The 14840-nt window shown below is 64.1% G+C and overlaps 2 protein-coding genes across 3 annotated transcripts in view; one reads left to right on the forward strand and one right to left on the reverse strand.

Moving 5' to 3' along the window:
• Positions 1-174: 174 nt before the first annotated feature.
• Positions 175-5522, forward strand: YARS (tyrosyl-tRNA synthetase). The gene is made up of 14 exons (XM_014946402.1): positions 175-287; positions 398-462; positions 770-916; positions 1024-1199; positions 1416-1545; positions 1868-1948; positions 2269-2361; positions 2558-2693; positions 2853-2938; positions 3386-3521; positions 3843-3937; positions 4053-4246; positions 4388-4529; positions 4772-5522. Exons 1-14 carry the CDS (start codon positions 272-274, stop codon positions 4880-4882), a joined length of 1608 nt encoding a protein of 535 aa, XP_014801888.1. The 5' UTR covers positions 175-271; the 3' UTR covers positions 4883-5522.
• A 235-nt stretch (positions 5523-5757) lies between these two features.
• The window catches only part of KIAA1522 (KIAA1522 ortholog), a 17729-nt gene continuing 8646 nt past the window's right edge, over positions 5758-14840 (reverse strand). The window contains exons 1-7 of one of the 2 annotated variants that reach the window (XM_014946601.1): positions 14326-14721; positions 11788-11943; positions 11534-11589; positions 10216-10333; positions 9706-9822; positions 6685-9591; positions 5758-6502 (exon numbers count right to left, since the gene is read on the reverse strand). In XM_014946601.1, the coding sequence (XP_014802087.1) occupies positions 6701-9591; positions 9706-9822; positions 10216-10333; positions 11534-11589; positions 11788-11943; positions 14326-14383 (3396 nt within the window). In that variant the 5' untranslated portion in view covers positions 14384-14721 and the 3' untranslated portion in view covers positions 5758-6502; positions 6685-6700. Of the gene's footprint in view, positions 6503-6684; positions 9592-9705; positions 9823-10215; positions 10334-11533; positions 11590-11787; positions 11944-14325; positions 14722-14840 lie in introns of those variants that run through there. The other variant, XM_014946600.1, reaches the window with a different exon arrangement.

The raw sequence follows: 14840 nt of genomic DNA on the forward strand, positions 1-14840 counted from the left end.
CCTGATGGGGAAAAAGGGGCAAATAACCTAAATCAATAAACAAGAAGCTATCCTAAGACCAATGACCCGCCGGGGCCTGGGCCGGGCCTGGCGGCGGAACGGGCCGCGCCTCGCTCACCCGCCGCCATTTTATCACTGCGCCCCCCCGCTCCCGCCCGCGAGGCGCCTCCCGATTGGCGGAGCGAGGCCCCGCCCCCTCCCTATCGGCAGCTCGGCGCTCCGACGCCGGAAGTGACGACCAGGCGCGGCAGGCGAGCGCCGAGAGGGGCTGATGCAACGCGGGGAAGGTCGGTGGGACCGGGCCGGGGAGGAGCGGGGCGGCCCCGGGACCGGGCAGGGCATCGGCGGGCTCCCGGGGGGGCTGGGGCCTCCGGTAACGCTGTCTCCTTCCCTGTAGCTGCCGCCATGGAGCCTGCACCCGGTCCCCAGGAGAAGTATCATCTCATCACCCGGAACCTGCAGGTACTGGGGCGGGGGGATCGGGGCCGAAGCGGGGAGATCGGGGCCTGGGCAGGCCGGGAGGGGGAGATCGGGGCCTGGGGAGGGCGGCTCCGGACCGAGGCAGGCCCTGGGCGTAGCGGAGGGGAGTCCGGATCAGCCTCGGTACCCGGCAGGAGCCCCGGGGACATGCTGCTTGAATGGTGGGCCGGAGCCTGGGCACGGCTCGGCGCTAAGCTATTCAGAAGAAACGTTGTCCGACCCGTGTCCTCCTGTAGCGTGTTTCTGTGGAGGCTTAGCCCTACCAGATGTGTGTCTTGGCCCTCCACAGGAGGTGCTGGGAGAGGATAAGCTCATGGCTATCCTGAAGGAGCGAGAGTTGAAGATCTACTGGGGGACTGCCACCACGGGCAAGCCACATGTGGCCTACTTCGTGCCCATGTCCAAGATTGCAGACTTCCTGAAGGCAGGGTGTGAGGTAGGTGGCCAGGCTGGGAACCCTGTGTGACTGTTACCACACCGGTGGGTGGGAATGTGTCTTTTCCCTGAGCAGGGTGGCACTGACTCTGTCCCCCTCTGTCCCAGGTGACGATACTCTTTGCTGATCTCCACGCTTACCTAGACAACATGAAGGCCCCTTGGGAGCTGCTGGAGTTGCGCACCCGCTATTACGAGAACGTGATCAAAGCCATGCTGGAGAGCATTGGGGTGCCCCTGGAAAAGCTCAAGTTCGTCCGGGGCACTGACTACCAGCTCAGCAAGTGAGTCCTGGAGTGTCTGGCCCTCTGGGGAAGGGAGAGCCTGACCTGGGGCTCTGCTGTCCCTGAGCCTGCTCCCAGGCACTGTCATTCAGGGAACAAAGTGAAGGTGCCTCCAGGCCTGGGCTCCTCTTGCTGTGGCTAGAACCGGTGTTTCCATGAAGTGGGTCTAAAAGGTGTCCCCCTCCCTGGTGCTGACAGCCCTGTCCCTTCCCGCAGGGAGTACACGCTGGATGTCTATCGCCTCTCCTCCGTGGTGACGCAGCACGACGCCAAGAAGGCGGGTGCGGAGGTGGTGAAGCAGGTGGAGCACCCTTTGCTGAGCGGTTTGCTCTACCCAGGCCTGCAGGTGCGTGGTGGCGAGGCTGGTCAGCGGAGCTGCTGGGCTGGTGGGGAGCTGCTGGGCAAAGCTGGGACGGCAGGGACCTGTGAGGCTGAATGCCAAGGTAGTTATACTCCACCCTGATATTCCACCTGGCAGCAGCACAAAGCATAACCTGAACGTAGAGCTACTTTTACAGCGACTCCAGCCAACTGCAGGACAGCAGGCAGCCCAGAGAGCTCCCTTTCCCTGGCAGAAGCTGAGCAGATCCTGGGGGATCAGCAGGACCTCCAAAGGCTGAGCGTGGAGTCTTGGGTTCAGTCTCAAGGCTGCGTGTGTCTTTCCGCAGGCGCTGGATGAGGAGTACCTCAAGGTCGACGCACAGTTTGGAGGAGTTGATCAGAGGAAGATATTCACCTTTGCAGAAAAGGTGAGGAATGGGGGTGTTTCTGAGCCTCCTGTGATGCTGACGCCTGGCTAAGGGTTCAAACACTCACTAATCCTTTGGGAGAAGCATGTCTGTGACTTTGGTTGGCACCACAGCACCCTTTGCAGCAGGTCTGCAGGGCTCTGGTGTGCTGCCAGTATCCCTGGCTGTGGCTTTCTGTGCCCCATGAACTCACGATAGCTTTCTGGGTCTGTTATTCTGGATCCCAAATTTACCTGGAGCCAGGAGCAAACGGGGATTGTGGGTTAAAGCTGATCTTCAGAAGAGGATTGTCCATGATTTGCCTCCTTGCTTTTTCCCAGTACCTTCCTTCCCTGGGCTATGCCAAGCGCGTCCATTTGATGAACCCGATGGTTCCTGGTCTGACAGGCAGCAAAATGAGCTCGTCAGAAGAGGTTGGTCCCTGAGTGGTGGCTGTGGTTCAGGGATTCTGCAGGGGTTAATGGCTGGGGGTGCAGAGGCTGCACCCCAAGAGAAGGTGACGTCTCTCTCCACTCATGCTGGGGTCTAAGAAGTTGCAGTAACTCCAGCATGAGTTGTCTCTTTTGGGCGAGAGGTTGGGTAAAAGGCTGCAGAAATCTCTTCCTGCAGGACTCAAAGATTGACCTTCTGGACCGCAAGGAGGACGTGAAGAAGAAGTTGAAGAAGGCTTTCTGCGAGCCAGGGAACGTGGAGAACAACGGTGTCCTCTCCTTCATCAAGCACGTCCTCTTTCCCCTCAAGTCAGGTGAGGAGCTCCCCACGCTCAGGCACTGGGGCTGGTTTTCCTGTGGTTAAGAGGAGGGGACATCAGCGTGCGTCCCCTGAAGCTGGGTGGTTTATCTGGCTGAGCAGGGGGTGAGTCTCTGCTTGGGTTAATCTGAGCCTTAAAATCTGTGTGTTGCAGAATTTGTCATTCTACGAGAAGAAAAATGGGGAGGAAACAAAACCTACACGGCCTATGAGGCCCTGGAGAAGGACTTTGCTGATCAGGTGAGTGTCAGGAGGGACTGAACTGCTCCTCAGAGCGCTGTTGGAGGGCTCTCAGCAGCAGTGGGAGATGGAAATCAGCACTGGGGGAAGTGTGGAGCAGAGCAGGGCCCAGTGGCTGTAGGGTGGCAGGGTGCTGCTCACCAGGAGAGCCCTAAGGTGAGAGGACATGGGGCAGCAGCTGTCCTGGAGCAGGACAGGACCACATCAGCCACATCCTGGAACAGAGCAGCAGGTGAACTGTTCCGAACTGAGGCTGCAAGCAAAAGTGTCCAGAAAAGTGGCTTTGTTTTCTGAGGGGGAATGAGTCTTAAGCGCTGGAGTTCATCTCCCTGCCCTGCATCGTATCCAGTTCCTACTTCTTTGGCCTCAGATCAGTGACTCAAATTCAGCTGCTCCCCCTGCTCAGGAGGAAGCCAAGCAGGAACCCGTCTGTTTGTCACGATACAGGTCGTGCATCCCGGAGACTTGAAGAACTCGGTGGAAGTGGCCCTGAACAAACTGCTTGACCCCATCAGAGAGAAATTCAACAGCCCAGAACTGAAGAAGTTGACCAATGCAGCATATCCCGACCCTACCAAAGCCAGTAAGGAGGTGCTGGGAGCTCAGGGAAGTGGGGCTGGGTGGGAGAGAGTCCCTTCAGGGGGTGAGGTTAGAGAGAAGTTCAGAAACTTCAGTCTCGGGAGCAGCCCTGGAGAGCATTAGGAAGGGTGAGGAAAGACCAACAGCGGGGGTGTTCGCCTGGCCTGGAGAGGACAGAGGAGGGACTATGCTCTCTGGTCTAGAGACAAGCAGTGAATTCAGGGAGCCTCAGGGCCAGCGTTTGGGGGTCACTGTGTGCTCCCCAGAGCCTGGCCAACTCCCTGGCTTTATGCTGAGTGGCACAACTGTTCCCTTTGCACTGCAGAGCCTGCAGAGAAGGGCACCAAGAACTCAGAGCCAGAGAATGTGGTCCCATCCCGGCTGGACATCCGTGTTGGCAAAGTGATCAGTGTGGAAAAGGTACGGGCACAACGGGGAGAGGGGAATAACCTTCCCAGGTGGTGGCATGGGCACTCGGGGCGTGTAGGGGGGCTCTGTCCCCTTCCCTGCTCCTCACTTGGCTTCTGCTTGGCAGCACCCAGATGCTGACAGCCTGTACGTGGAGAAGATCGACGTGGGGGAGCCCGAGCCCCGCACCGTGGTGAGTGGCCTGGTGCAGTTCGTCCCCAAGGAGCAGCTGCAGGACAGGCTGGTGGTGCTGCTGTGCAACCTCAAGCCCCAGAAGATGAGGGGTGTGGAGTCGCAGGGCATGGTGCTGTGTGCCTCCAGGTGAGGGAGGGGACATCGGGGGGCCGTACCCCTCTGGGGGTGCAGTCCAGACCCCCATCTTCTGCCCCAGAGCCTGGTGGTTCTGGGGGGCAGGGTGGGTGCTGCCTTGGGGTGACTCTGTTCCTCCACACCCCTCGGCAGCGTGGGGGAGCCGCGGCAGGTGGAGCCCCTGGACCCGCCGGCCGGGAGCTGCGCTGGGGAGCGCGTCTACGTGGAGGGCTACGAGAGCGGGGAGCCCGACGACGAGCTCAAGCCCAAGAAGAAGGTCTTCGAGAAGCTGCAGGTGAGGGGCTGTGCCAGGGGGCCTGGGCCACAGCTCAGAGTAGATGGGGCTCCAGGCATTGAGTGGGGCAGTGCTTAGGGCCACTCTCCCCACTTGTGTGACCCCAAATTAGCTATTTGCTGCATAGTGTCCCCATTTGCTACTGTCAGCAAAGCCGTGGAGGAGACAGACCTCCCCTCCAGCTGAGCGAGGCACCACCGGCAGCGCAGGCCTGACCCTGCTTCCCCTGCTTTGCTCCCCAGGCCGACTTCCGCATCTCTGAGGACTGCGTGGCCCAGTGGAAGCAGAAAAACTTCCTGACCAAGCTGGGGAGAGTCTCCTGTAAAAGCCTGAAGGGAGGGAGCATCAGCTAACAAGTGCCAGAGCTGCTGCTCGTGCCTCCTGCCTGGTCCCCTCCATCGCTCCAGCCAGGCTCTCCTCCCTGGTCCCTGCCATCTCCTCCCCAGTGCCCCGAGCCGGGGGCTCAGCTCCGTGGGACCTGGGGGCTTTGGGACTGAATTTGCAGCTTCTCAACCTGGGGAGCTGCCTCTGACATCCCCCTCACCCCGGGGCCTGCTCAGCCAGCGTCCGTGCCTCAGCCGTGGGCCAGCTCTGGGGACTGGCACCTGGGACCTGTGTGACTTGTGCCCGTGGCCTCAGGCCCTACGCTGGGGCCGTGGGCTCGCTCCCAGCTGTGCCACAGACTGGATGCCTTGCCCGCTGGCCCCAACTGGGACAGCAGTGAGGGCAGAAAGGGAAGGCTGCTTGCTCGAACCTGTGTTGCTGCTAACAGAGCTGGGGGCAACTGCCTGGCACCCCCTGCTCTGCCTGGACACCCCCTGCTCCACGCTCAGCGCCCCCCCAGGGGGCTGGGGCTGCTGCTGGGGCTGCTCTTGGGCCAGGAGCCCGGGCAGCACCGGTGGGTCTGTCCTGAGCCCTTGGGGGGCACGGGCCTTGAACACTGACTCGGGAACCATCTGTCTGTTGTAAACCCAAATAAAACGTGAAGCCGAATGTGCCCGAGTGTGCCCGTCTCCCTGGGGGGAGGTGGCCAAGTTGGCAACTAGTCCCACTCCTGTGGTTTAGTGCTGCCTGAGCCCTCTGCCCCCCCCTGCATGGGCAGCGGGGCCAGGAGCCAGCCCCCTTGGGGGGGGGGGGTCTGTGCCCACCCCAGGGCTTGGCATCACTGGAAGGGGCTGTTGTTGCGTGTGGCAAGGCCATGGCAAGGAAGCACAGGAGGCGGGCAAGCTTCGGTCATCATTTTTACCAGCCAGTACAGAGCTCTGAGCAGCTACTCGGTGGCAGAGGGTTGGTTGCTTTTGGTTTGGTTTGGTCAGTTTGGTTCGTTTGTTTTTTTACAATCAAAGAAATTAAAACGTGACCCGAGGTTACAGAAACAGAACTTGAGGCTCTACCCCAGGGTCTGAAGACCAGCTCCCGGGGCAGCTGGGCTTCCCCTCCACCCTGCGGCCAGCGGGCAGAGATCGGTGCTGGCCAAGTGTCCCCTCCTGCCTCTCCAGCAAGGGCTGAGGTCCTGGTCCCTCCCAACCAGCATCTCCATCCCCTCCTGCCCGCCTTCCCCTGTGGCCAAAGCCTCCCCCTTCCCGTGTCCAAAGTGCTTTGATTCCTCGCGGGCAGAGCGGCTCCAGCATCTTCATCCTCTGTGGGGCTGCTCGGCTCCGCACCCCAAACCAAGCTGGAGGGAGGAGGTGCTGGCTCTGGGCATGGGGTCTCCAGTCCAGTTAAAAAAAACAAAACAAAAAAAAAAAAGCAAAATAAAGCTGTAGTACTTAGGAAAGTGAAACCAACACCATTTTTGCATAAATATCATCAAGGCCGTGGAGGCTAAGGCTGTTTGCTTCCTGTATTAAGTTAGTTGCCAGTTCCACACTCGTCCGTTGACCTGCCCAGGTCCCTGAGAGATTTGGATTCCTGTCTGCGGGGCACCAGTTCCTCCTGCAGCTTCGTCCTTCAGGCCGTCTCTCCCCGTCCATCTGCAAGGCAGGAGGGAAGAGACCATCAGCTTCCCTCAGCCCCATCTTCCCACAGCCCTGCCCCACACCTGGGCTCTCCCAACCCATCCCGGTGTCACCCCAGCCCCACACAGCCCAAGAGCTGCATTGGAGCCTGAGCATCCCATGGTGGGGCTGAACCCGGCCCCCCCAGTCCCATGTACCTTGTGCAGGGAGGCTCTAAGCCGGTGGCTCTGTGCCATTCCTCCCCTCCGTCCCCGTGGCCGCCGTCCCCGCCGGCTCACTCTTAGTCCTGCTCTCGTCGGCCGGCGCTGCCTTGGCCTTCCCGTCGGGCACGGGGGAGCCCAGCGCCTCCACCTCCGGTGCCTTCGGGCTCAAGGGGGAAGGAGCCGGCCCCGGGCCAAGAGAAGGCTTCTTGGCTACCGGAGGGGGAATCTTGCCGGGTTTTCGGTGGGTTTGCGCCTTGCCGGGGCCCTGCTGGGCGGCAGCCGGGGCTGCCGAGCGCTGCCCCGAGAAATTCATCAGCTCGGCCACCAAGTTCCTCTTCAGGTCAGCCTGCGCCTCGGGGGACGAGGCCGTCTCGATCACCAGCTTCTTGGAGCTCTTGGCAAAGATGAAGCTGGCAGTGGAGGCCGGGGACTTATTCCTGGGGGAGAGCTGGCCATCCCCGGGGGGTCCCTCGGGGCCGGGCAGAGCCGCTTTGTTGCCCGGTGGCTTCTCGGCAGCCTCGCCAGAGGAGGAGGACAAGGCTGCTGCCTTGAGGTGCACGGCGTGGTGGAGCTGGTTGGAAGGCACCGCGTCTTTGGCAGGAGGGGGCTGCCGCGTGGACAGGGACCGGCGGACGGGCTTTTGGGGTGCCGGCCGCTCCTCGGCACTGGCCCCAGCCCCGGCGGGGGGCTCCACGTTGACGGAGCGCAGCCGCACCATCTGCAGCAGCGACGGCGTGACGATGGGCAAGCTGGCGTCCTCCTTGGCTACGGGGCCGCTCTTGCTCCGCAACACCGGCTCCTTCTTGGCGTCCGCCTGGGGGCCGTTGGCCGCCTTCTTAAGGCTGGTTTGGAGCGGCAGAGCCGGAGCCGAGGGTGGGGGGAGAGGCGGTGGCGGCGGCACGGTGGTCTCAGGAGGGGGCTTGGTGGGGGAAGGTGGCCGCGGTGCCCCGGCCAGTGGCTCTTGCTGCTGGCTGCGTGAGGAGACGGTGGCCGAGAAGGAGGAAGACGCAGCCCCCGGGGTCGGTGCCGCTGTCTGCCCGGCCACCGGAGCCAGTGTAGCATCGGGCAGGCTGGACAAAAAGGCTTCATCTGGAGGGGGGAAGTCCGCCATGGACAGGTCGTGCTCCTCAGGAGCTGGTGGAGGTGGTGGGGGCCAGGCAGCATCAGCGGGGGCCTCACTGGCGGCCTGGGGGCTCCCCTCCACCTTCTTTGCCGGCGGGGGAGGTGGGTGGTAGGCAGGCGGCGGCGATGGCGGTGGAGACTTGCTGCTGGGCTTGGCCGAGGGCTCCTGGCCGGCAGTGCTGGGTGCCGGTGGGTCTGGAGAAGGAAGAAGGGGGCCAGCGGGGGCCACGGGTTGCTGGGGCTTGGTGGGTGGTGGGGAGAAGGGAGCGGGCACCTTGGGGTGCGGTGGGATGACGAACCGGTCTGAGCGGCATGGCAGAGTCTCAGGGGGGGCCGGGTCTGAAGCCGAGGAGGAGATGGAGGTGAGGGAGGAGGACACGGAGAGCGCAGGCGACTGCAGGGAGCAGACCCGGTCCGACTTCGGGGGCTGAGCCCTGCCCGGGGACACGGAAGGGGGTCCCAGCCCCTTGGTGGGCAGCGTGGGTGTCCCGCTCTGGCTGGAGTAGCCGCTGGAAGGGGACATGGTGCGGTCAAACCCATCCGGGCAGCTCCACTTGGGCTGAGCCTGGGGCTCCCGCAGCACCACCGTCACCCCGGGGCTGCCCCGCGAGGCCTCGGGGGAGCTGGCACCGGCCAAGCTCTCGGAGCGGAGGCTGCTGGTCTCGCTCAGCGACGATGGGGAGAAGACCTCATCCTCGGCCGTGGGGCTGAAGGGCTCGGGGCGCGGGGACCAGGGCGTGCTGCTCTCCCGCTGGGACCGCCGGTCGGGCTTGGGGGGCAGCCCCAGCACCTTGGGCTCCCCCTCGGACTTCTGGTGCAGCGAGTAGGTCCTGCGAGGGGGGGCTGGGGGCTTCTTCATCTTCCTGAGGGAGACGCTACGGGTGGAAGAGCGCTCGCTGGCCAGGCTGCCCGTGTCCGAGCCCTCTGCCTGGCTGCTCGTGCTGTAGGCAGGGGACGCCCGGCCACTGCTGGTCCCCACGGCTAGTAGCCCAGGGGCTGCAGGCGTGGGGCCGGTGGTGGGCTTGGAGCAGGAGCTGGCGAAGCTGGCAGAGCTATAGATGCTGACTTGGTCGGTGTCGGAGCGAGTGGCCACGTCCACCTCACCCCGTGGCCCTGCCTCGGGCTGCCCAGAGCCCCCCTGGGAGGAGATGGTGGAGCTGTTGGAGACGATGGTCTCTGTGGACTGTGAGTGGCTCCAGTTGTCGCTGGAGGAGGAAGGCTCACGGCTGCGGGCGCTGCGCTCCGAGAAGCGGGTGAGGGAGCGCACTGAGGCCGGGCTGGACGACACCAAGCTGCAGCGGCTCAGAGTCCGCACGCTGCTCCGTGTCAGGGCCACCACGTCCACCATGGGCGGCAGGATGGCGTTCGGGATGATCTTGGACATGTAGGTGCCTTGGGGCGAGATGGACATGACGGGGCCCAGCAGCTCCGGAGGGCTGGTGTTGGTGGTCATGCCTGGCACAGCCAGTGACTTTGGCCTCACCATGGGCGACAGCTTGGCTGCCGTCTTCCTCCCCACCAGCATGTCGTCGTAGTAAACCCGGTCGATGTGCTTCTGCAGGGCTGCGTCTGCCTCCTCCAGGGCTCCCAGGCGGACGTGGGCGCCCCCGGGGACAGCCAGGGGCTGCAGCTTCCCGTCGATGGTGGGGATGCGGATGGCATCGCCAGAGACCTGCCCACCGTTCAGCAAGACCTGCGGTACCTGGCTGCCCCCGCGCTCCGCCGGCCCTCGCCCGCCAGCGTCAGGGTGTCCCTTGGATTCCCGGCTGTTCCTGAGACCTGGGAGAGCAGGGAGAGACGAAGCCGGTGTGATCCCAGGGCAGACACACTGAGCCAAGGCAAACAGAGCCTGGGCAACGAGACCAGACCCAAAAAATCCCCTCTGAGGCTTACCCAGCTCCTTATGGACGTGCTGGGGGATGCCCAGCACCGTTGTCCTCCTCTCCTTCCTCTTCTTGCCAGCCCTCTCCGAGGATTTGGGAAAGGAGTCGTGCGGTCGGAAGGTGGAACCTGCAAGAGGCACGAGTCGGTGTGAGGGGGGGCCTGGCCAGGGGGTCCCCAGTGTCCCCAGCACCCCCTCCACTGCCCGAGATTCTCCAGGACAAGCCGGGCGCAGGCGCTTGGCACAGCCCGGAGAGACACCAGCAGCTGCCAAAGAGCTGCGTGGTCTGAGCAAGGAGGAGACGCTGTCTGTCCATCTGTCTGTCCCCCCTCGCCCAGCCCCAGCCCTCTGACTCAGCCAGAGTTGCTCCCTTCTCTCCAAGGGCCCCCAAATCCCCGCACTGGCTCCTGGCCACACCAAGGCAGAGAGCCCAGCTTTCCTGCCATGCACCCTGGGCCCCCCCAGCCTCGCACCCCCTTGGCCCATGTCCCCCCCGTCCCCGCAGCCCCCCAGCCGGGCACCTTTCCGCTGGATCATCTCGGAGCGGATGGAGAGGGCGTCCTCGGAGGTGCTGTCAGTGGCACAGGAGGCCGCCCGGCTCCGGAAGGACACGCTGTCATCCTCCAAGGATGCGCAGGACTGCGTGGGCAGAGAGGGGGCTCAGGCGGACCCCGGGCTGCGGGAAAGGAGCTGCCCTGGCCCCCGCCAAGGCCCCTTCTCCGCCGCAAACTGAGTCCGCAGCCCAGCGCTGCCGAGACAAAAGCTTCTCCGAGGGCCAAAGGCTGAGTCAGCCACGCCGGCATCCAGAGTCCTCCCACCAGAGCGGGGCTGAGAGCAGCCCCAGGGACCCCTCATGGCCTTGTAGCCCCCCTGGAGAGCAGACGAGCTGGGGTCGGGTCTGCCAGAGGAGGACCCAAGGGAACCACCAGCCTTGCCGCCGTGCCAAGCCAAAAATGTCCCCATGGCTGTGCCCAGCCCTGCTGTGCCCCAGAGCCCGGGGCTGGAGGGCTGCCATGGCTGGGAGAGGGGTGCAGGGATGGGGTGGGGGCTGGACAGGGACAAAGAGGCAGTGATGTGACCACGCTGGGGACCCACACATCGCACATTTACCCCCTGGGCACAGCCAACAGCACAGCTTTCAGTGACCCCCCTCCCCCCCCAGACCTCCAAAGCATCTCCTGGCACAGGCGGAGGTCGGGATGAGACACATCAGCAGGAACCACCGCCCAAACCCTCCACCACGTCACCCTGAGCCATCCCGCCTCCCTCCGTGGCTCTGTGCCCCCCCAGGGACTCCCAGCCCCCCGCTTCCAAGGGGTTAAGTGGGCCGAGAGCCAGCGGGAGGCAGTGGCTTGAGCAAACATGGATGGCAGCGGGGTCAGAGCCCTGGGAAGCAGCAAAGCTCAGCTTGGCCAAGAGAGTGGGAGTTTCTCCTCGTCAGCAGCCAGGGAGGGACCCGGCCGTGGGGCTGGATATGGCCAACAGACCCCGTCACACCGTCCCGTCACCCCACCTTGCTCAGGGCTGCGAGGGGACAGCAGTGGGGTGGGAAGGGGGGGACAGAGGGACGTGGGCATGGTGGGGCTCCCGGGCACAGCAGGACACGCCAAGGCTGAGGAGGGGGACAGGGGCAAAGGGGATAATGTTGAGGGACAAACGGTCCCTTCCCACTCCACAAACCTCCGGCCACGGTCTTGCAGCCCCAGCTTCAGCCAGTTCCCCACTTGCTCCCAGCCCCCAAACAGCACCTGGGGATGGGACAGAGGGACCACCCGGTGTCCCCTCACCCTCCAGGGCACCCCGAAAGCACTGAGAGGCAGAGCCATCTCCTTAGCTCACCTGGAGGCTGCTGGTGTCCCCGTGGTCCCAGGCACTTTTGGTCTGCTTCTGCTTCTCTGGGGAGGGAAGGCAGGGGGTAAATCCCTCCGGGAGAACCGGGGGGGGCACCAGCCGGAGAAATGGCTGCTGAGTGCAGCAGTTCTGCCCGCACACCCCAGCCCCGGCTGGACTCCGGTCAGCCCCATCGCGCCGCCCACGCAGCCCGGCCAGCCAGGAGTGTCACCGGGGCCACCCCCGGGGTTGGGGACACCTACCCTGGTGCTGCAAGGACTTCAGTCCCTGCTGAGCCTGGTTGTGCAGCTCCTCCAGGTGGGGGGGCCGCGTGCTGGGGAAGAAGACGTTGTCGGGACATTCCTCGCCCGCCGTGTACTGCACACTCAGCCGCTTCTCGGCCTCGCCCTTGGCAGCGCCTGCGGAGACAGAGGGATCAGCTGAATATCACAGAGTCTTAGAACAGTTCGAGTTGGAAGGAACCTCTAAAAGCCATCTAGTCCAACCCCTGCCATGGATATCTTCAGCTAGACCAGATTGCTCAAAGCCCCATCCAACCTGGCCTGGAATGATTCCAGGGATGGGGCATCCACCACCTCTCTGGGCAACCTGGGCCAGTATCTCACCACCCTCAGTGTAAGCAATTTCTTCCTTATACCTAGCATAAATCTTCCCTCTTTTAGCTTAAAAACATCACCCCTCGTCCTATCACAACAGGTCCTGTTAAAAACTCTGTCCCATCTTTCTTATAAGTCCTCTTTAGGGACTGGAAGGGGCTCAAAGGTCTCCCCCAGAGCCTTCTCTTCTCCAGGCTGAACCCCCCCAACTCTCTCAGACCCCCTCCCAGCAGAGGGGCTCCAGCCCTCCCAGCATCTCCGTGGCCTCCTCTGGCCCCACTCCAACAGGTCCATGTCCTTCTGCTGTTGGTGGCCCCAGAGCGGAGCAGAGGGGCAGAATCCCCCTCTCACCCTGCTGGCCACGCTGCTGGGGATGCAGCCCAGGATGCGGGGGGTTTCTGGGCTGCCAGTGCACCTTTGCTGGCTCATGGCCAGCTTTTCACCCCCCAGCATCCCCAAGTCCTTCTCGGCAGGGCTGCTCTCCATCCTCCATCCCCAGCCTCTGCTGATACCAAGGGTTGGCCCAACCCAGGTGCAGGACCCTGCACTTGACCTTGATGAACCTCATGAGGTTCACATGGGCCAACTTCTCCAGCCTGTCCGTGTCCCTCTGGATGGCATCCCATCCCTTGGGCGTGTCAACCGCACTGCTCAGCTTGGTGTCATCAGCAAACTTGCCCTCAATCCCACTGTCTGTGTCGCTGATGAAGGCGGGGGGACACAGCCATGCTCCCATTGACGCACCCCCACCCACAGGATGCAGCCCCAGAGAGGCAGGAGAAGCTCCGGGTGATGACAGCGGCCCGGGGTGACGTTATCCTGCTCATCTCCAAACCGGGCGAGGAATCATCTCCCGTGGCTCGGCCCGGCCGGTCGATACGCCGGAGTCGGGCTGTCTCTGCGCGAAGCCGCAGGGTTTTCTCCCCACTGGCCGGAGCGGAGCTGGGGCACGACACCACCCTCCTCCCCAGCACCTTCGTTAGGAGCAAACGAGGCAGCGGGTTGTGCAGGGCTGTGGGCAGCTGAGCGGAGAAGGGGCAGCACGGGGGTATGAAACGAGGATGGAAAGACGGTGACTTTCCCTTTGGAGGGTTGCATCATCCCCAGCCCTTGCAAAGCACCCCGAGAGCAGGGACTCATCCCGTGCCCAGCCAGGCTGGGAACTGCACAGACGAGGGAAACTGAGGCACAGAGACCCCAGCTGACCCACATCCCCCCTCGCTTCAAGCCCCCCAGGTGCCATGCCAGGGCTGGCATAGGACTCTCCACACCCCATCTCACAGCCCCCTCCCCACAAACCATCACCAGCACCCTGGGGTGCCCACCACCAGCTCCGGTCACCTGCTGGGAGCTGTGCCTGGCATCCCCCACCCAGGGCACCACCGGCGCAGCCCTGCCTGCTCCTGCCTGCGCACCGCTGCCTGCCGCGAAGCCTCAAACTCTTCCTGCCCGGAAAAAAACAACTTGAGGCTGAGGAAGGGAAGGGCGAGACCAGGAAACCGGTGGGGCTGGCGGCAGCACCCCGGGGGACACAAGTACCCACTGCCCGGCATCGCCGGCGCCACGCACTCATCCTCTTGACCCCCGTGTCCCCTGTCCCCTCCCGGCCAGCCCGGCCGGGCAGCGAGGCGGCCGCGCTCCAGCTCCGCCGCACAAAGGAGCAGGCCCTGAACAATGGAGCCGGCCCGCCCTGCCGCGCCATGCCACCACGCCATGCCGCCACACCGGCCTCTGCCTCCACGGCACGGCCAGCGGGCACCGGGGCACGGCCAGGATGGGGCGGGGGGACAGGTCGTGGCACAGGGGACCCCTGTGCTGGTGCAGGGTCCCTGTAGGGGACACAAAACACCCACAGCCCCCCCTCTACCATTGTCTCCCCCTTCCCCTAAGCCCTTTTCTCCCACAGTTTTGGCAGCCCCTCGCCTGACACCCCCTCTGCCCCCCCGGCTCACTCAGAGCCGCCTTCCGGCGAGAGGACCGCAGTGATTTATCCCCGTAACTTCCCAGCGGATGAGGCTGGGGCCCGAGTGACCTTCCCTGCCCTCCCCCTGGGGTGGCAGCTGCCCCCCCCATTGCTTGCTGCGGGTGGGCGAGCACCCGATGTGGGGGCAGGCGGGGGTCCTGGCGGGCAGGGGTTGTGTAAGGACAAGGAGCCGCTCCCTTCCCCCCCTCCCCATCACTCACCCTTCTTCTTGAAGAAAGCCAGAAGCGAGGAGAGGTTCCTGCCCATGAAAACCACCATGGTGGACAGGGAGCGGGTCTGGTCCCCACGGGGGCTCCGTGGGTCCCCACGGGGGCTCTGCCACCCCCCACGGAGGCTCTGCCTATTGTGCCGGGGTAGCTCTCGCCCAGCCGTGAGGCAGCGAGGCGGATGCCGGCAGCCCCCAGCTCCCTCTCTCCGTCCTCATCCGCACGGCAGGAGGATGCTCGGCCGGGTGAAGAGGCTCCGGCGCAGCTGCCTGACCCTGGGGACGGCTGCGCGGTGGCAGGAGGGGACAGCCCCAGCTGAGCCCACCACACTCCTCAGTCACGGGAGGAGGAGAGCGGGGGGCCCCTCCTCTGGCCTCCCTGCTCACCCCCAGCCCTCCCGCCTCCTCCCACGCACGGCACGGCCGGCAGGGATCCATCCTGCCGGGCTCAGGGCTGGAATTTCCCCAACTCCCCACTCTTGCACCCCTGAGACCCCCCCCCCCCCGCCC

Source organism: Calidris pugnax, unplaced genomic scaffold (assembly GCF_001431845.1).
Source record: "Calidris pugnax isolate Ruff unplaced genomic scaffold, ASM143184v1 scaffold113, whole genome shotgun sequence".
Classification (NCBI taxonomy): Eukaryota; Metazoa; Chordata; class Aves; order Charadriiformes; family Scolopacidae; genus Calidris; species Calidris pugnax.